At 45.4% G+C, this 21578-nt stretch overlaps 1 protein-coding gene across 5 annotated transcripts in view; it reads left to right on the top strand.

The window, feature by feature from the left end:
- The window catches only part of LOC112244969 (disheveled-associated activator of morphogenesis 1), an 80933-nt gene that overhangs the window by 47516 nt on the left and 11839 nt on the right, over positions 1 to 21578 (top strand). For 3 of the 5 annotated variants that reach the window (XM_024412875.2, XM_024412878.2, XM_024412877.2), the window contains exons 3-16: positions 4593 to 4682; positions 11831 to 11902; positions 12891 to 12985; positions 14186 to 14519; positions 14779 to 14889; positions 14985 to 15088; positions 15199 to 15265; positions 15367 to 15484; positions 16083 to 16221; positions 16946 to 17004; positions 17123 to 17310; positions 19021 to 19299; positions 19749 to 19856; positions 20822 to 20848. In XM_024412875.2, the coding sequence (XP_024268643.2) occupies positions 4593 to 4682; positions 11831 to 11902; positions 12891 to 12985; positions 14186 to 14519; positions 14779 to 14889; positions 14985 to 15088; positions 15199 to 15265; positions 15367 to 15484; positions 16083 to 16221; positions 16946 to 17004; positions 17123 to 17310; positions 19021 to 19299; positions 19749 to 19856; positions 20822 to 20848 (1791 nt within the window). Of the gene's footprint in view, positions 1 to 1453; positions 3868 to 4592; positions 4683 to 11830; positions 11903 to 12890; positions 12986 to 14185; positions 14520 to 14778; positions 14890 to 14984; positions 15089 to 15198; positions 15266 to 15366; positions 15485 to 16082; positions 16222 to 16945; positions 17005 to 17122; positions 17311 to 19020; positions 19300 to 19748; positions 19857 to 20821; positions 20849 to 21578 lie in introns of those variants that run through there. The other 2 variants (XM_024412880.2, XM_042329951.1) reach the window with 2 other exon arrangements.

The raw sequence follows: 21578 nt of genomic DNA on the forward strand, positions 1-21578 counted from the left end.
GTCCATTTTACAATAATGTCAAATCGGTCAGAATTATGGTGTAGACATTGTTAATGTTGTAAATGAGTATTGTAGCTGGAAACGACAGATTTGTAATGGAATATCTACAAAGGCGTACCATTATTAACAACTATCACTCCTGTGTTCCAATGCCACGTTGTGTTAGCTAATCCAAGTTGATCATTTTAAAAGGCGAATTGATCATTAGAAAATTGCAAAAGAGTTATGTTAGCACAGCTGAAAACTGTTGTTCTGAATTAAAGAATCAATAAATCTGGCCTTCTTTGGACTAGTTGAGTATCTGGAGCATCAGCATTTGTGGGTTCGATTACAGGCTCAAAATGGCCGAGAAATGACGGCTATTCCAAACTAGACACTCTAATGTACTTGTCCTCTTGCTCAGTTGTGCACTGGGGCCTCCCACTCCTCTCTCTATTCTGGTTATAGCCAGTTTGCGCTGTTCTGTGAAGGGAGTAGTATGGACAAAAAAGGAGGGAGTTCAGTTTTGATCCCCACAGCCTACAGCTAGACCAGGAGCCCAGAAGACGGTATCCCGGAGAGGGTCTCTTGGGGGAGACCTTTTCTTTTGGACGATTATTTTAATAAACACCTTTTGAAACTGAGCTAATCCTGCTCTGTCTGTGTCTGATCTGTGTAAACGTTTTGACCCAACCCCCTGCGGGCGATCTGACAACGTGGTCAGATCAGGGTTGACTGTTACGCAGCATCCGCATGGATGAGTTGATAGCTTAGTTCATCTGGGCCCAACAAGCCCAGCAGGCGGTTCAGGAACGAACGCGGGAGGAACAGCGGCTATAAAACCTCCACCTCATTGAAGAAATCAGGAAGCTACAAGGAGGAGTGTCTACACATCCAAACCAGTTTTTATTCAAGCTAACAGAAGATGACGACATCAAAACCTACCTCTGTACGTTTGAACGGACAGCGCTACGAGAAGGATGGCCTAGGCAGAAGTGGGCCAGTCTGCTCGCCCCGTTCCTCTCTGGGAATGCCCAAAAGGCGTATTGGGACCTGAATGATGAACAGGCAGCTAACTACGACAGACTCAAACGGGGAGATACTCACAGTCTGGCCCATCGGGCTCAACTATTCCACAGCTGGAGGTTCGTAGCCGACACATCCCTCCCGAGCCCAGATGAGCGACCTACTACGCATCACCAGGGGATGGCTCGTACCCACCCACTCCATCCTAGACAAAGTGGTCCTCGCTTCCTACGTGCACTACCCCACGACATGAAGAGGGCAGCGAGTCTATGCGGGGCGGCAGGGTAGCCTAGTGGTTAGAGCGTTGGACTAGTAACCGGAAGGTTGCAAGTTCATACCCCCGAGCTGACAAGGTACAAATCTGTCGTTCTGCCCCTGAACAGGCAGTTAATCCACTGTTCCTAGGCCGTCATTGAAAATAAGAATTTGTTCTTAACTGACTTGCCTAGTTAAATAAATGTTAAATAAATACAAAAATATGCGCGCCCCAGACCTTGGAGGGCCTCCTGGAAGCAGTGGAGACTCATCAGAACACTCAGGCCCTGCTGAGTGGTAGCCGGGCAGAGTCGGTGACCAGTTCAAGAAGTCGGAAGGACAGCCCCACTGCTGGGTACCCAGAACCGCCAATCGGCAGGGCCAAGACAGGGCCAAAGGACCGCAAACCCTTGTAGAGACGGCTGGGGTAGGGCCGACCCGCCACCGACGACCCCAGGTAGATGGAGACCAAAGGTGTTTTGAGTGTGGCACCTGGGGGCACATGGCCTTGAATTTCCTGGGTTGAGAGGAGTCGACGCCATCTGCAAGTCCCGGAAGCGAGGTGAGTCACACAGTGAACTACGTCACCTCCTGTTGGGCACACCACGAATCAACTGCACCCATGGTCCCAGTGAAGGTTGACGGACACAACACGGAAGCTCTATTAGACTCCGGAAGTATGGTTACACTCGTAACCACGAGCCTGCTGAACCAGGAGACCAAACGGAGTAGGGAGATGTCCATTTGCTGTGTTCACGGGGACACAAAGCGGTATCCAACCGTATGGGCCAACATCGTGACGCCACAAGGGAACTGCCAGATGATGGTGGGTGTAGTACCAGAGTTGCTGGTACCTCTCCTAGTGGGACGAGATTGTCCACTGTTCGCGGCCTGAAGCAAATGGTTGACCAACCTGCATCTACAGGTCCGGAGTCAGAGTCGGAGGGGGTGCTGGAACCTGACCCCCAGCTGGGGAACCACGTGAGGAAGAGCCCAGCCTCCCCTTCCTCAATTTCGAGGGGCCACTCGAGACACCCCCTGGGGGCCAACTGAGGGGACAATTCGGGACGGCCCAGTGGGAGGACCCTAGCTTGAAATCCGCCCATAGCCCAAGTGATAGCGGTGGATGGACAGCTACTTCTGGGGGTGAGTGACTGGCAATACCCCCATTTCCAAATCAAGAATAACCTTTTGTATCAGGTGTCGCGCCAACAGGGGGAACCTCGAGAGGTATTGTTGCTGCCCCGACGGTACATGAGAATTGTTCTTCAGCTGGCCCACACCCACCTGTTTGGGGCGCACCTGGGAATGGAGAAGACCCGGGAACGGATCGCAGCCCGGTTCCACTGGCGCCGGGATGAGGAGGGCCGTGGAAAACTACTGTCACAGCTGCCCGGAGTGTCAAATGACTGCCGCAAAGGCACACTTCCGAAACACACTGGTCCCCCTACTGATAATCGGGGTGCCCTTTGAATGCATCGCCATGGACATAGTGGGACCCCTGGTAAAAACAGCACGAGGACACTAGTACATCCTGGTAATCGTAGACTATGCCACCCTGTATCCCGAGGCCATTCCCCTACGGGCGGCGGTGTCCAAGGGAACTCCTCCATGGGGTTTTCCCCTTTCGAACTCCTCTATGGGAGGAGGCCACACGGCCTACTGGACCTCACCAAAAAGGTGTGAGAAGCCCAACCGACCCCCTTACACAGCGTGGTAGAGCACGTTGAGACGATGAGGGAGCGGATGACAGCCATATGGCCAGTTGTGAGAGAACATATGGAGAAGGCCCAATGCGCCCAAGCCCAGGTCTACAATCGGGGAGCCCAGCCCTGAGAATTACAGGTGGGACACAGGGTGTTGGTCTTAATCCCCACGGCCGAAAGTAAGTTCCTGGCAATATGGCACGGGCCCTACGAGGTGAATGAGAAGCTGGGACCTGTCAATTATGGAAACCTCAGCAGGTTTACCACGTGAACCAGTTGAAGAAATGGCACGAGAGGACAGCCTTGGCCGTGTTATGGTCGGGGCCCAGAATGCCAACGGTCCGAATACCACTCGAGGTCCAATGAGGACCTCGAGCCAGCCCAGAGGCATGAGCTCAGGGAGCTCGTCGATCGGAACATGGCGGTGTTCTCCAAGAAGCCCGGCCGCATGACCCTCATTGAACACCACATGCATACCCGGCCCGGGGAAACGGCATGAAAGAGGCCATATCGGATTCTGTAAGCCCGAAGTAAGGCCATGAAACAGGAAGTGGAGACTATGCCTAGGATGGGGGTCGTTGAAGAGTCTCACAGTGCATGGTGCAGCCCCATCGTGTTGGTGCCCAAACCGGACGGTAGCCTGCGCTTCTGTAATGATTTCCGCGGTGTGAACGACATAAGCTTGCCTACCCTATGCGGAAGGTGGATGAGCTCATCGACCGATTGGGGAAAGGACCGGTACATCAGCACCCTTGATCTGACCAAAGGATATTGGCAGGTACCGTTGGCAAACTCCTCCCGGGAGAAGATGGCGTTTTCGACACCAGGCGGATTGCATCAGTACCGTCCATATTTGAGATTTTTGGTTCCAACCGCCCTGTCTTTGTGAGACGCAGAGTAGGTGAGCTGATGATCTCCGCATTTTGTATTTCCCACCGTTAAACATGGAGGAGGTGGTGGGATGGTGTGGGGGTGCTTTGCTGGTGGGATGGTGTGGGGGTGCTTTGCTGTGATTTGTTTAGAATTCAAGGCACTCTCAACCAGCATGGCTGTGTAAGGGCTATTTGACTAAGAAGGAGAGTGATGGCGTGCTGCATCAGATCACCTGGCCTCCACAATCCCCCGACCTCAACCTAACTGAGATGGTTTGGGTTGAGTTGGACCTCAGAGTTAAGAAAAAGCAGCCAACATGTGCTCTGCATATGTGGGAACCCCTTCAAGATGAAGCTGGTTGAGAGAATGCCAAGAGTGTGCAAAGCTGTCATCAAGGCAAAGGGTGGCAACTTTGAATAATCTAAAATATATTTTGATTTGTTTAACACTTCTTTTGGTTACTACATGATTACATGTGTTATTCCATAGTTTTGATGTCTTCACTATTATTGTATAATTTGATCAATCTACTTCCCATCTTACTCACAAAACCAGTTTGAGAAACCAGTTTTGAGAAATCACAATGCCAAGATCATTCAAAAACACTACAAGCTTAAAATGATCGTAATACAGGTTTCACATCGATCAAGAAATATTTCATAGTCCCTCTTACAACAGGTTTGTGACAGTGTCAGGCACAGAGATGCCTAATAACCCTCTAACTCAGGACAATGTTCCTCTTTCACCTTGCAGGATGAGCTGGACCTGTCAGGGAAACACCGGGAAGTCATGTTTGCCCTGCCAGCTGAGAAGAAATGGCAGATGTACTGTAGCAAAAAGAAGGTAAGTTTAAGGCCACTTGACTAGTAGTTAGTATTAATGTAACCATGTGTTTTGATTCTGTTTGTATTGTGTCTGAGTGTGAGAGAGAGCGTGTGTGTGTGCATCTCTCTTGCTCTCTGTGTATGTTAGCTACAGTATCCAGAGGGAATGTCTGCTGAGCGCTGCTAGTGTGTGGGAAATATTTTCAATTGAAACAAATGAGAGAGAGAGCGGGAGAGACTCAACACAAGCCCCCCTCTCTTCCCCTTCCAATCCCCACCTCCTTGCCCCAATTCCGTTGAGTCAACACATCAAAGCCCTCTCCTAGTGTTCCAGCCCCCTAATAGAAAATTAACCCTAACGTTGGAGTTGTGCTGTTCCTCATTAACGGATTGGATATATTTCCTGGAAGGACGCTCTCATCTGTCCTGGCCGACTAGCTGATAAATATGTGAATACAGAATCCTGGCTGTCTTGCCAGATTAAAGTACACAGAGGTCCAGCCTGAATTTAAAATGGTGAGAAAAAAACCCATTTAATCCAATCTATACCCAATAATAACAAAGTAAAAACATGTTTTTAGAAATGGCAAATGCGCTGAAAATGAAATACAGAAATGTAATCTAATTTGCGTAAGTACTCACTCCTGAGTCGATACATACATAGAATCATCTTTAGCATCGATTTAAAGCGATGAGTCTTTCTGGGTAAGTCTCTAAGAGCTTTCAACACCTGGATTGTACAATATTTGCACATTATTCTTTTAAAAAATCTTCAAGTTCTTTCAAGTTGGTTGTTAATCATTGCTAGACAGCCGTTATCCAGTCTTGCCATAGATTTTCATGCCAATTTAAGTCAAAACTGTAACTAGGCCACCAAGATGTTGTCTTGGTAAGCAACTCCAGTGTATATTTGGCCTTGTGTTTTAGGTAATTGTCCTGATGAAAGGTGAATTAATCTCCCAGTGTCTGGTGGAATGCAGACAGAACCAGGTTTTCCTCTAGGATTTTGCCTGTTTATTTGTATCCCAAAAAACTCCCTCGTTTTTATACCCTTAACAATCCTTCTGTTCACCTGATTTAGAATTCCTCACAATCAAATGTCGACCGCATTATCTACCAAGAGAATTCTCTTCGATTATAATCACAGCCGTATATATTCCCCCCCAAGCAGACACATCGATGGCTCTGAACGAACTTTATTTGACTCTTTGCAAACTGGAATCTATACATCCTGAGGCTGCATTCATTGTAGCTGGGGATTTTAACAAGGCTAATCTGAAAACAAGACTCCCTAAATTGTATCAGCATATCGATTGCGCAACTAGGGCTGAAAACACCTTGGATCATTGTTACTCTAACTTCCGCAACGCATATAAGGCCCTGCCCCGCCCTCCTTTCGGAAAAGCTGACCCGACTCCATTTTGCTGATACCTGCCTACAGACAGAAACTAAAACAAGAAGCTCCCACGCTGAGGTCTGTCCAACGCTGGTCCGACCAAGCTGATTCCACACTCCAAGACTGCTTCCATCACGTGGACTGGGATATGTTTCGTATTGCGTCAGATAACAACATTGACGAATACGTTGATTCGGTGTGCGAGTTCATTAGAACGTGCGTTGAAGATGTCGTTCCCATAGCAACGATTAAAACATTCCCTAACCAGAAACCGTGGATTGATGGCAGCATTCGCATGAAACTGAAAGCGCGAACCACTGCTTTTAATCAGGGCAAGGTGACTGGTAACATGACCGAATACAAACAGTGCAGCTATTCCCTCCGCAAGGCTATCAAACAAGCTAAGCGTCAGTATAGAGACAAAGTAGAATCTCAATTCAACGGCTCAGACGCAAGAGCTATGTGGCAGGGTCTACAGTCAATCACGGACTACAAGAAGAAAACCAGCCCAGTCACGGACCAGGATGTCTTGCTCCCAGGCAGACTAAATAACTTTTTTGCCCGCTTTGAGGACAATACAGTGCCACTGACACGGCCTGCAACGAAAACATGCGGACTCTCCTTCACTGCAGCCGAGGTGAGTAAAACATTTAAACGTGTTAACCCTCGCAAGGCTGCAGGCCCAGACGGCATCCCCAGCCGCGCCCTCAGAATATGCGCAGACCAGCTGGCCGGTGTGCTCACGGACATATTCAATCAATCCCTATACCAGTCTGCTGTTCCCACATGCTTCAAGAGGGCCACCATTGTTCCTGTTCCCAAGAAAGCTAAGGTAACTGAGCTAAACGACTACCGCTCCGTAGCACTCACTTCCGTCATCATGAAGTGCTTTGAGAGACTAGTCAAGGACCATATCACCTCCACCCTAGACCCACTCCAATTTGCTTACCGCCCAAATAGGTCCACAGACGATGCAATCTCAACCACACTGCACACTGCCCTAACCCATCTGGACAAGAGGAATACCTATGTGAGAATGCTGTTCATCGACTACAGCTCGGCATTCAACACCATAGTACCCTCCAAGCTCGTCATCAAGCTCGAGACCCTGGTTCTCGACCCCGCCCTGTGCAACTGGGTACTGGACTTCCTGATGGGCCGCCCCCAGGTGGTGAGGGTAGGCAACAACATCTCCACCCCGCTGATCCTCAACACTGGGGCCCCACAAGGGTGCGTTCTGAGCCCTCTCCTGTACTCCCTGTTCACCCACGACTGCGTGGCCACGCACGCCTCCAACTCAATCATCAAGTTTGCGGACGACACAACAGTGGTAGGCTTGATTACCAACAACGACGAGACGGCCTACAGGGAGGAGGTGAGGGCCCTCGGAGTGTGGTGTCAGGAAAATAACCTCACACTCAACGTCAACAAAACTAAGGAGATGATTGTGGACTTCAGGAAACAGCAGAGGGAACACCCCCCTATCCACATCGATGGAACAGTAGTGGAGAGGGTAGTAAGTTTTAAGTTCCTCGGCATACACATCACAGACAAACTGAATTGGTCCACTCACACAGACAGCATCGTGAAGAAGGCGCAGCAGCGCCTCTTCAACCTCAGGAGGCTGAAGAAATTCGGCTTGTCACCAAAAGCACTCACAAACTTCTACAGATGCACAATCGAGTGCATCTTGGCGGGCTGTATCACCGCCTGGTATGGCAACTGCTCCGCCCACAACCGTAAGGCTCTCCAGAGGGTAGTGAGGTCTGCACAACGCATCACCGGGGGCAAACTACCTGCCCTCCAGGACACCTACACCACCCGATGTTACAGGAAGGCCATAAAGATCATCAAGGACATCAACCACCGTGCCACTGCCTGTTCATCCCGCTATCATCCAGAAGGCGAGGTCAGTACAGGTGCATCAAAGCTGGGACCGAGAGACTGAAAAACAGCTTCTATCTCAAGGCCATCAGACTGTTAAACAGCCACCACTAACATTGAGTGGCTGCTGCCAACACACTGACTCAACTCCAGCCACTTTAATAATGGGAATTGATGGGAAATGATGTAAAATATATCATTAGCCACTTTAAACAATGCTACCTAATATAATGTTTACATACCCTACATTATTCATCTCATATGTATACGTATATACTGTACTCTATATCATCTACTGCATCCTTATGTAATACATGTATCACTAGCCACTATATCTATGCCACTTTGTTTACATACTCATCTCATATGTATATACTGTACTCGATACCATCTACTGTATCTTGCCTAAGCTGCTCTGTACCATCACTCATTCATATATCTTTATGTACATATTCTTTATCCCCTTACACTGTGTATAAGACAGTAGTTTTTTTTTGGAATTGTTAGTTAGATTACTTGTTGGATTATTACTGCATTGTCGGAACTAGAAGCACAAGCATTTCGCTACACTCGCATTAACATCTGCTAACCATGTGTATGTGACAAATAAAATTCGATTTGATTTGAACATGATGCAGCCACCACCATGCTTGAAAATATGAAGAGTGGTACTCAGTGTCGTGTCGTGTTGGATTCAGAATAAGTTTTTTGCAGTTTTACTTTAGTGCCTTATTGAAAACAAGATGCATGTTTTGAAATATTTTTATTCTGTACAGGCCTCCTCCTTTTAACTCTGTCATTTAGGTTGGTATTGTGGCGTAAGTACAATGTTGTTGATCCATCCTCAGTTTTCTCTTATCGCAGCCATTAAACTCTGTAACTGTTTTAAAGTCACCATTGGCGTCATGAATAAATCCCTGAACAGTTTTCTTTTTCTCCGGAAACTGAGTTAGTAAGGAGGCCTGTATTTTGTAGTGACTGGGTGTATTGATACACCATCCAGTGTAATTTAATAATGGTCAAGGGGATATTCAGTGTCTGCTTCTTTTCTTTTTACCCATCTACCAATAGGTGCCCTTTTTTACGAGACATTGGAAAACCTCCCTGGTCTTTGTGGTTAAAACTGTGTTTTGAAATTCACTGCTCGATTGAGGGACCTTACAATTTTATCTGTCTGTGTGGGGTACAGAGATGAGGTAGTCCATTCAACTTATTATGTGACTTGTTAAGCACATTTTTACTCCTGAACTTATTTAGGCTTGCCACAACGAACGTATTTAACACTTTTTGACAGCTTTTCATTTATTTTTTATTTGTAAAAAATTCCACTTTGACATCATGGGGGTTTGTGTAGGCCAGTGACACAATATCTCTGTTTAATCCATTTTAAATTCAGGCTGTAACACAACTAAATTTGGAAAAAGTAAAGGTGAGAATACTTTATGAAGGCACTGTAAACTAGAGGGTTTTATCTAGAGAGGCGTTACATGGAATTGACTTAATAAAGGAGAGTGTTTGACTGGATGTGAGTTCCCCCTGGTCTGTAACAGCTCTGTAACAGTAAGTGGTTGGTTTCTGTTGTCTGGCATGTCCTGCACTGTAAGACCTTGTTAAGAGAGCGAGAGAGTGCTGCCATAGAAACACCAATGCAGCTGCTGTCTGTTGATCAGTAGGCAGCTTTCTTCTCAATGGCGGGCGCTGAGTGGCATGGCCAGTAGCCAATAGCAGGTGCAGTGCCCTCTGAGCCCAGGTAGCCCTTATATACTTCCTGTTTTTTACATTCCATTTCCTGTCCAGCTTACGCTATTCCATTACCGGGGTCAACGTCTTGTCTCATTAACTGCGTGGATCTCACCTTGTCTGGGATCCAAATTGAACACGGCTCTGTTTTTCACTATTGTTGATCAGACAAGTGACACAATAGTGAAATTAAGCAATATTCAGTTGGGATTCCAGGGTAGATCTCATCGTCAGTTGGCCGGAACCTTCCAGCCATGATAACTGCCAAGGTGGTCAATGTGGGATAGCAAGTGCGCTGTGTTCGCAGTGATGTCTTACTGACCTACAAAGCGAGCTCCAAGCTTACCAGTCTTCCAGTAAGTACTGGGAGATATAGCAGCACAGTGCTACATTTCACAAGTGGTCACTACTACTGTCCTCATTCCTGCTGACCCACTCCTTAAGTCGTCCGCATGCTTCCCAGCCGAAACATTTCATAATTTGTGCATATATTATGACACCATTTTGTGATGTTTTTGACTTCGGTGAGGGTTTTTTCAGCTGTTCAGGGACACATTTGTTTCTGAAGGCAAGCCCAAATTCTGAGCCAAAGTCTACGTACCTTAATCTGTGATTAGACAACAGTAGGGATTCTTCAATAAAGTTTTCATGCACATTTTCTCTTTGAGAAATACTGCACCAAACATCTTAGATGTAAAATTGCACCACTAAGATCTCATCGGCAAAAACATCCAAATGAATGACAGATTTATTGAGTTATCTTGGATTAATACTGACTGTTTTGAGGAAGATTATACTGGCTATGGCATCTCAAAATGGACAAACGGTACTATTTCTGCTTTTTTCTTGTTTTTCAAGCGAAGGTCTTTTAAGGGAGTATGCGAGCACACATTCTGTTTGGCTGGTTGAGTACGGTTAGGCACCAACCAAACTGAAGCATACTTTTTTTTTATAAAGATCTACTAAACCCAACTATTTTAATAAATTCTGCTGTCTGAAATTTAGCTACCTCTGAAATATAAACTGGTTTCTTCCTTATCTCATTGCTCATGTGGTGAGGATGGATGGGCATCTGGGTAACTAACACCTCATCAGGGAGAGGGAGGGAGTGCTCCAGCTCCTTTGTTTTCACAGATTTATAGACCCCTTTAATGGGATATTGTGTTGACCATTGCTAAGCCACACACTCATTTCACTAGCCCAGACTTTGGTGTGCTGGTGTTAGTGTTTGGTTTTTTAGTCTGGGAAGCTTTGGGAAGTGTGGGTGGGAAGCTCACCCAGTAGCCCATTAAATCTGCTTACCTAACCACTCCTGTGGGGACTCAAAGGCTTCAATTATGAGGTGCCAGGGGACTGGACAGTATACGGAACTAGGACACTGAACAGGAAGAAAGAATGAAGAATAGAATCATTTCTCTTTTGAAATGATTGTGGAAGAATGTTTGAAAGAACTTGTGCATTGAAGGCTGGGCTTGATCCTGGTCAGTGTTGGCCAAACGTACGCTGTGATTTAAAGAGGAGCAGTAGCAGATTATAGCCTAAACATAGAAAATTACCCAATTGCAGTAAATGTACGATGGCATTATTTCAGATCATTAACCTTTTTATACAATACAAATACTACCATCTGTTGAGAACCCATAACTAAGGAGGGAAAAGGCATGTACTGGACATTACTCTAGACTGTTCATGCTCAGCCAAAACCTAAGACAAAATGGACGACTTGAGCCTGCGATACACAGGGGATTTATAAGAATCCATGAGATTAGGCTGCACAGCAACCTTATACATTCTGTGAGACTGAGAGCCAGGTGAGAACCAGAGAGTACATATCTGGTGTGGTTGTTATGATCCCAAAGGGAGACTAGGCTGGAAATTAATGAGGGCAGTCCAGCTCACACACTCCACTGTCACTGGAAGGAGTTGAGCTGCAATTACACGCTAGTGGGTCAGGTTATATAGGGGTCATAAGGCCTTGGAGGTATTCTCTGTTCTCAGGCTATGCACTGTACTTTTCAATACAGCGTTTGGGTTTTTATCTGGATAATGATATGATGGTCAAGGGAAATATATTAAAAGTTGATGTGGTGTGGAAGGAATGTGTGGGTGTTTTATGTAACCCTTTGTCTGTCTGTTTTCTGTTTAAGGAGGGAGAAGAGAGCAAGGGAGCAACTAGCTGGCCAGAGTTCTATATCGACCAGTTGAATTCTATGGCTGCTGTAAGTATCCTTCTCCCCTCATCAAATACCCAACCTGTACTTGGCAAATATAGCTAACATTGCAGATGCAAAACAATAACACACAATAACCAACCATGCTGTAGTGTAGACGGAGCCATGTGATTTTGGTGTTGCACTAGCCACTATATAGAGTAGATCCTCTATTTTATGGGTATCTCTCCTTGTAAAAGCTTGTGGTCTGATGCTAAATCTGTGGAAAATTTGAGTAAATTAAGGGGGTAATATCAATTTGTTTTATAGTTTTGCCTGGAGGGTGGGGGTGGGGGGGGGGTCTGTGTGTGTGTGTCTCTTATAATGCTACATATTTCTCACATATGTAAATAACTGTGAAACCCTCACAGTTTATATTAGGCAAATATGCAGTATAATAGTGACCTTTTATTTAACCTGGTAAGTTATTGAGAACATATATTTTTAAAATATATGCGCTGAAAAGGCTTGTCCACCTGAACATGCACTATTTGACAAGCTGATGACGTTAATCTATGGTCCCTTAATGGAATCTCACACCCTGGAGTTGTGTGTTAAATCTCCACATGCTTCCTCTGGTTTGGAGGTAGTAGTCCTGGGGGGGGATCCCTATAGGCTAATTTAGGATGTTTTCACAGGGCAGTGAAGTTACAGTAGCACTAGGGCTGGCAGGTGTGAGATTCTGGTTGGATCCCTAACTTCTAACTGTTACCACAGGGTGTAGCCTGCTCCAGGCCAAGTAAAGGAAATGACCTCCAGTCATGTATCAGTGAAGGAGCTGCTGGTGGTCTGCTGGGATAATAGGATAAGAGCTGCCTGCTGGTGGTCTACAGCTAGGGATAGTAGCTTACTGAGCAGGTTCCTTCCCAGCACTGTGAATCAGTTCTTATGGCCTGGAAAAAACAGAGAACCATAATGGTCCTAAAACAGAGCCTTGAAGGACACCATTTTGAGTTTTAGTGAGCACATTGTCATTGAGTCGTCTTGTCATCACCAGAGGAAGACCCTTATTGCTTTGGAAATGGAAGATGAGGAAGAGAGGAACAAGACAATAGAGAGTTTAAAGACAGCTCTAAGGACACAACCCATGAGGTAAACCAGTGACACTCACACACTCATGCTCCTTTTAATGCTTACTCAGTCTCGTATGCATGCATTCAATTATGATGTGTGCCATGTATGTGTTTGTGAAACCGAAGGCTGAAATTGAAGAATTGGATAGCCTTAGATCACATGAGATCGAGTTTCCTTTTCTTTTATGAGATATTAGTTATGATAAACTCATATTCTATTTCGAGCATAAGTCATAACAGATTTTGGCAGAGAGTGATTTAGTGAGTCTGCTATTTTCACAAAGTAGGTTGAGTTAATTCACTGTTAATTCAGTCTCCGAGTCCATTCATCATCATTAGAGTGACCTAATATGATTAATCACCAGACTAGGCTTTGTGTTGAGAGCCATTCAGACTCAGTTCCAGTCCAAACACCACTGCATTAATATGATATTACAGCTCTATAGACCACACAGCGTAGACTAGCCTGACACACACACACACGTGCACGTATGCAAGCACACACACGTGAGGTAAAATGTCTTCCCCTTAAGGTCCTCCAGAAGTTAGGTCTCCTTCTCACCTTTCACCTCTAACCCCTCCCAGGGGTCATGGTAGTTTATCACCAATGAGCTCTCTCTGTTTTCCTCCATGCCTGTTTTACTGTGCTAAATGGCGCTTGGCTGCTGGCTGAAGATGTTTATTTGTCCTCTGTTCTTGTTTTCATGGAATGAAAACTGCAATTCCAGTTGCTTACATTGAACACATATGCACACCGAAAGCACATGCAAACACACGTTTGCAAACTCTTAGTTTTGTTAATCAAAGTGAAGTTACTGTAGAGGGCAACAAAGGGATCAAACTCTCTATAAATATAATTTAGTCAATTTTCATAGAACACATGGTCATCACACTATTTTACATTCTTATTTTACATTCTTATTTACAATGACAGCCTACCTCGGGCAAACCCAGACAACGCTGGGCCAATTGTGAGCCGCCCATTGGGACTCCCAATCACGGCCGGATGTGATGCATTCTGGATACGAACCAGAGACTGCAGTGACGCCTCTTGCACTGAGATGTAGTGCCTTATACCGCTGTGCCACTCGGGAGTCTCAAAGGGCTCTGGTCTAAGGGCCCCGGTCAAAAATAGTGCACTACATGGGGAATAGGGTGCCATTTCAGATGCAACCTGTCTCTCTCCCTGACCTTTACCCTCAATCCTCTTCCTTTAAAGGTTTGTGACGCGGTTCATCGACCTGGACGGTCTGACCTGCATCCTGAACTTCCTGAAGAGCATGGACTACGAGACCACCGAGTCCCAGATCCACACGTCCCTGATTGGCTGCATCAAGGCCCTGATGAACAACTCCCAGGGGCGCTCCCATGTGCTCTCCCACACAGAGAGCATCAACATCATTGCCCAGAGCCTGGCAACTGAGAACGTCAAGACCAAAGTGGCGGTGCTGGAGATCATGGGCGCTGTGTGTCTGGTGCCAGGAGGGCACAGGAAGATCCTGGAGGCAATGCTGCACTATCAGAAGTTTGCTTGCGAGAGGACTCGCTTCCAGGTGGGAAGACAGACACCTTAGCCTCATAGACACCACTGTAGCCAAGTGTTCAATTGGGCTTTTCACACTAATGTGTTAGCCCAAGGTTTTCCTTAACCGTGTGTTAAGGCTGTGCCAGAGATATTGCATGGTCTTATTCACTTAACATTTATAACTTTCAGATGTTTATCTAATTCGTGTTTACGACCACAGCAATTTTTTTCTTAAGATCATATTACTGATGCTTACTCCTTATTTCTCCTCGTTTCTCCTGTCTTAGACTCTGCTGAATGACCTGGACAGGAGTACGGGGCGCTACAGGGACGAGGTCAACCTGAAAACAGCCATCATGTCCTTCATCAATGCAGTGCTTAGTCAGGGAGCAGGGGAGGTGAGTACTCCTCTTCCTCGAAGTCTTTGCCCTCTTTATGGTCCTGTTGGTTGTCTTCAGAGAGTCTTAACTGCTATGTGTACTGTACTCCACAGTCGAGCTTTGAGTTCAGAATTCACCTGCGATACGAGTTCCTTATGTTGGGCATCCAGCCAATCATCGATAAACTGAGGTCTCACGACAACTCAACGTTAGACAGGTGAGTGAAGCCATAAACTGTGTGATTGGTATAGTACATTTAAGATCTAGACCACACTGTCATACCCAACTGCAGTAGATTGTGTCTGACCATGAGATGTTGTCTTCCAGGCATTTGGACTTCTTTGAGATGCTGAGAAACGAGGATGAACTATCTTTGGCAAAACGCTTTGACACTGTGAGTAACATTGGTATTTACCTATACAGTACATGGAGTTTGCAATAGTCGTTTCTCTGTCTACTAGTTCTAATATCAACGTTTGTTTTTTATTGTTGCAGGTGCACATTGACACAAAAAGTGCCACGCAAGTGTTTGAGCTCATAAAGAAGAAGATGAACCACACAGATGCACACCCGCACTTTATATCTGTCTTACAGCACTGTCTCCTTATGCCTTGTAAGTGCCACCTACCTCCCGTCCGCCATTTGTTTGAGTTTGCCAAGACTCTTCAGGCCTCAACTTTTACATCTTTGAGAACTAGACTGTTTGGTTTCTCAGAGGGATCCAAGGTGGTTATATATCAGTGTTTTTAGTGTATTTTAGAACAGCAGTAAAAATGATGTCCTCTCTAGGTAGTTTTAAATACCTGGAAATTATTGTTGGAGTTCTGCTTATGTAAGGGGTTTCTCTCTAGAGCGTGTTCTGCCGTTTGATAAGAACTTTCTACACTACAGCGGAAATGTTGTTCCTCCACAATGCTTTAGCTTTGTGTATGTTGTCCTGAGGGAGCTGACTTCAGCCTAATCTCTCCCCTTAGATTCTGTCCTTATTGTGTTGCTATGTGTATGGTAGGATTTCATGGGCATAGATTTAGCCTAGTCCTAGACTAAGAAGCATTCTCAATGGACAATCTCAATTAAACATGCTTTTTACTCCAGGACTAGACTTAGTTTGTGTCCAGAAGACTGGCCCTAGATGTTTGTTGTTGCATATGCATTGGCTGGCGCAATCAAATGTTCCCTTAGGGTATTAATAAAGCTCTCTCTTCTCTCAGACAAGCGTAGTGGGAACACAGTGCATTACTGGCTCCTCCTGGACCGCATCGTCCAGCAGATCGTCCTGCAGAACGACAAAGGTCATGACCCTGACGTCACCCCCCTGGAGAACTTCAACGTGAAGAACGTGGTGCGAATGTGAGTGAGAGGGGGGAAATGTTTCGACATGCCTGAGTTATGTCTGAGTCGGTTTGACGTTCCCCGCACGTCAGAGGGCTGACGGTCTTCATCATAAATCTCCATGTGTTATTTAACATGCCTCATTCCAGAAATGGCTTTAAACCCGAATATGGTGATCATGAATATAATCAATGCTGTATATTTTATTAATGCGTTCATTTTATCCTGGGCTGCCATGATCAAAATCACTATTGGTCCAGGTACTGTACATCACAAATATTACATGTAAAATATGTATGTCCTATTATCACTTTCATTTTACAATCCTTCCAATGCTATTTGCTGATTTAGCATGAATAACTTGATCCCTTAATACTTGCTAAAAATCAGCAAGCAGGTTTTACCAGGATTTTAATAATTCCTTTTTGAAAATATAATCCAGAATTAAAGCGCTTTGATCTGTTTTTTGGATGAGGAAATCTGTGACACGTAGAATTCCAAACACACATACACAAACATCAGTCAACCCCTTCAGCTGCCTCTTGAAAATCTCAATCTGACTCTGGGTAGGTTTAGAAGAAGTTTACAGGTTCCCTGTTGTCAACTCTGATCACCAATGACTTGTCTAATGAACCCGTTTTTAAAACTAAGCCTATGCCTGACCTCAGTGGGGGGGGTAATGCCTAGTGGGATTTTGCTGCGATGTTTAATACGTTAGATTAACCTCTGTTCTTCTGCTCAGGCTGGTCAACGAGAATGAAGTCAAACAATGGAAAGAACAGGCTGAGAAAATGAGAAAAGGTACAAACATTTCTGGTTTCTATTAGCGTTGGAACTGTCGGAAGGCAGACCTTTCTGTACTGTGTATCATCATACTGACGACTGCTCTGGTCTCGCCTGTTCTGGTCTGGTTTCTCAGAGCACCATGAGCTGCAGCAGAAGTTTGATAAGAAGGAACGCGAGTGTGAGGCCAAGACCCAGGAGAAGGAGGACATGATGCAGACGCTGAATAAGATGAAGGAGAAGCTGGAGAAGGAGTCCAGCGAACACAAGCAGGTCAAGCAGCAGGTGGCCGACCTCTCCGCCCGGCTGCATGACCTCAGCACTGTACGTTTGTTTGTTTAGATCTCTGTTTTAGCTCATAATGGGGATATCTTCCAAAAGTCCAAGGAAAAACAGAAAATAGCATCACAAAATGCATTGTAATTTTATGTTACACTATCACATCTTTACACCTTACTCCTTCTTTTAGCTTTTCCAATCAGGAATAAAGGCAGGATGCTTTGGTTATAGTACAGTTGTATATGAACAACAACATAGCCTGCTGTCTTGCGAATTCCTACGATAATTGCGTGCTAAACAACAACCATAGCAGTTGGCTATACAGCACAAACAGATCTGGGGCCAGGCTAATGTCCTCTTTTCAAATAAAATCAAACTGTATTTGTCACATGCGCTGAATTCAACAAGTGTAGACCTTACCGTGAAATGCTTACTTACAAGCCCTTAACCAACAGAGCAGTTCAGGAAGAGTTAAGAATATATTGACCAAATAAACTAAATTAAAAAGTAACACAATAACAATAACGAGGCTATATACAGGGGGTGCCGGTACCGAGTCAATTTGCGGGGGTACAGGTTAGTTGAGGTCATTTGTACATGTAGGTAGGGGTGAAGTGACTATGAATAGTTAATAAACAGCGAGTAGCAGCAGTGTACAAAACAAATGGTGGTCAATGTAAATAGTCCGGTGGACATTTGATGAATTGTTCAGCAGTCTTATGGCTTGGTGGTAGAAGCTCTTAAGGAGCCTTTTGGTCCTAGACTTACGGTCAGATGCCGAGTAGTTGCCATACCAGGCGGTAATGCAACCGGTCAGGATGCGCTCAATGGTGCAGCTGTAGAATTTTTTGAGGATCTGGGGACCCATGCCAAATCTTTTTAGTCTCCTGAGGGGGAAAGGTTTGGATGTGCCCTCTTCACGACTGTCTTGGTGTGTTTGGACCAAGATAGATCGTTGGTGATGTGGACACCAAGGACCTTGAAACTCTCGACCAGCTCTACTACAGCCCCGTCGATGTTAATGGGGACTGTTCGGCCCGCCTTTTTCTGTAGTCCACTATCAGCTCCTTTGTCTTGCTCACATTGAGGGAGAGATTGTTGTCCTGGCACCACACTGCTAGTTCTCTGACCTCCTCCCTATAGGCTGTCTCTTCGTTGTCGGTGATTAGGTCTACCATCATTGTGACATCAGCAAACTTAATGATGGTGTTGGAGTCGTGTTTGGCCACGCAGTCGTGGGTGAACAGGGAGTACAGGAGGGGACTAAGTACACACACCTGAGGGGCTAGAGTGTTGAGGATCAACGTGGCAAACGTGTTGTTGCCTACCCATATCACCTGGGTCGGCCCGTCAGTAAGTCCAGGATCCAGTTGCAGAGGGAGGTGTTTAGTCCCAGGGTCCTTAGCTTAGTGATGAGCTTCGTGGGCACTATGGTGTTGAATGCTGAGCTGTAGTCAATGAACAGCATTCTCACATAGGTGTTCCTTTTGTCCATGTGTGAAAGGGCAGTGGAGTGCGATTGAGATTCCCCTTAGCCGTTCAGTTTAGGAGTGGATACACAGGATGTTTGATTACTGCACAGTTAGACATGAACAACAACATTGCCTTGTGATGTTCTTCCAAATCAATATATGTTGATTAGAACTGCTCTAGCTAGTACAGAGTGCTTCTATGATTTCCATTATGTAACAGAAATTATTGTAATACATCCAGTACTAATCGAATATACATCCCAATGTGTCCCATTTTTTTCAGAGGCCAAATGCAAGTGTTCCTGGTGGCCATCCACTCATACCTGGGGCCCCTGGAGGTCCCATACCACCCCCTCCCATGCAGGCTGCCATGCCCCCACCCCCTCCACCACCCCCTGGGGGCATGCCTCCACCGCCACCCCCTCTACCCGGTGGCCCTCCTCCTCCTCCAGGCATGGGTCCCCCTCCTCCACCTGGAGCTCCCATGGGACCAGGGCTGAAAAAGAACATCCCCCAGCCCTCCAACCCACTCAAGTCATTCAACTGGGCCAAGCTGGCTGAGGTCAGTGAGTTCTGCTTAGTCAGAACGTGATGGACTGCGTCCAAAATGGCACCCTATTCCCCATGAAGTGCACTAATTTCAACCAGAGCTCTATGGACCATGGTCAAAAGTAATGCACTTAATAGGGAATAGGGTGTAATTTTGGACAAAGCCAGTAATTACATTTTTTTGTGCATGTCTGTCTAGTACAGAGGGAGTGAGTGCTGTGCTGACAAGGCAGACAGAACAGAGGTTTTTGTAGCTACATCTGACTGTCCAGGGGGAATGAAGGATAAGGATTGCCTTTTTACCCAATGCTTTATCTCTTGCATTGTTTGCACAATGGCATGAAATCAATATCGCAAACCAGCCCTAGACGTGTTTATATGTTGTTGTTGTAACCTCTAGAGTTCCAGGGGTGTGTGTGGCTTTTACAGTCTTAGTTATGGATGGGGGCTGTTTTGTTGCAGAATAAGCTGGAGGGCACTGTGTGGACGGACGTAGATGACATCAAGGTTTTCAAAATCCTGGACCTTGAGGACATCGAGAAGACCTTCTCTGCATACCAGAGACAGCAGGTATAGTTTAACACCTAAATCCCAAAGTATTACTGTAGGGAAAAGGCATTTCAGTATATAGCAATTCATCCTTAAGCACAGGACACAAGACCTCGAATCACTTCTTAACAATTTGCATGTAACTACTTTGAGTGTTTCCATGGCCACTGACCATGCTGTTCTAACAAACACTTCTAGCTAGTGATAAACACATGCATGCCATTGCACTCTGTAACTGAATCCTTCCAGCAGCACTTCTCAACACATTGTCTGGAACTGGCTTAAAGGGCAATCAGCCCATTACAGAGCATTTGACTATAGCCTGGTCTCAGATCGGTTTGTGCTGTCTTGCCAACTCCTATGGTGACAATGACCTTAAGGCTTGGCAAGATAGCACAAACAGATCTGGGACCAGGCTAGCTTTTTTGTTTTTTGTAGGTCCGATTAATTGAATCATCTACTTTGTGAGTGTTCCCAGACGGAATGAATGTTTGGAACAGGAAGTAGCCATGCTGATAACATGGTCCTTGGATAGTTTACTGATGATGCTGCATGAGAAGGGTGGCATTTTTCATTAAGCCTTTATATGTCCACAATGTCTATTCTTAGTTCAGTTGAAATCCTCCAGATATCACTTTTCCCATACCTTTTCCTTTAACCAACCTAAAAAGTCTGTGATTGGAAAGGTTAGACTAGGGCCCAATTCCCATTACTAACTGCCCATTAAAAGTATAAATAAAGTTTCATCAAATTGAATTCCTTTTGTTGTATAAGGAATTTATACATTTTAATCCATGCTGTTTATGATGTGTCTGAACAAAGTTAATTTGCATCTCTGACACATAATTCCGCTTTTCCTCACAAACAAATGCATAAATGGCCGCTGAGCTGGCCCTGTATTTCACCATACATAGCCTACTGCACGCTTGTTCTGATTAATAATGAATGCCGAATCTTCCTTGCTTCCTGCCCACCTACCTGATTAGGACTTCTTAACAATGAACAATAACAAGGTGAGTGACCTCTGACCCCTCTGACGTTTACCCTACTCTGCTTCTGTGACGCTTCTGTCTTGATGCTCGCTACCGTCCTTCATCGTACGCTGCTCTCTCTCTCTCTCCTTGTCTCTGTCCTGTTTATGTCTATGGGGATCGTGTGTCTCTGTGTGTATGTGTGTCCATAGGTGAAATACTTGTGAAAGCCATGTCTTCCTGCAGCCTCCATCTCTGTGTTTCTGTGGATTTATTCTTTCAATCAAGACTTTTAGAATATACTGTACTTCTAAACACACCAACATGATGTTTGAATGAACTGTTTTATTGGTTATCATTTCAAGATGTTTCTGAACATAATTAGCCAAATTGGTTTTGTGGCACGCAGTCAATTCTGCAAACAGCTGGAGTCTTGCAACTATAAAAAAGTGCCAGATCTCCGTTTTCCAAAAACAAATCTCTCCTGTATTCTTGGGGTGAAGCAATTGATCGCCAAACACACTATTTCACACAGCCTGTTTCACAGCTGTCCTCCATTTGGCAGTTTCAAATACTGACCCAGTCCAAGGAACAGTTTGCTGTTTTATGTTCATACTGTGTGTCTCCTGTGCATCCTGGGCTTTTGTTAGGGTTTATGGTGGATGCATATGGGTATCGTGTCTAGTCTTTGTGTGTGTATGTGCGTGTGTGTGTGTCTGTTTTGTGGTCTGGTTACTATGTACCAGCAGGTGGTGAAATGGAAGAGGCCTTA

The sequence above is a fragment of the Oncorhynchus tshawytscha genome, linkage group LG11, assembly GCF_018296145.1.
Source record: "Oncorhynchus tshawytscha isolate Ot180627B linkage group LG11, Otsh_v2.0, whole genome shotgun sequence".
Lineage (NCBI taxonomy): Eukaryota > Metazoa > Chordata > Actinopteri > Salmoniformes > Salmonidae > Oncorhynchus > Oncorhynchus tshawytscha.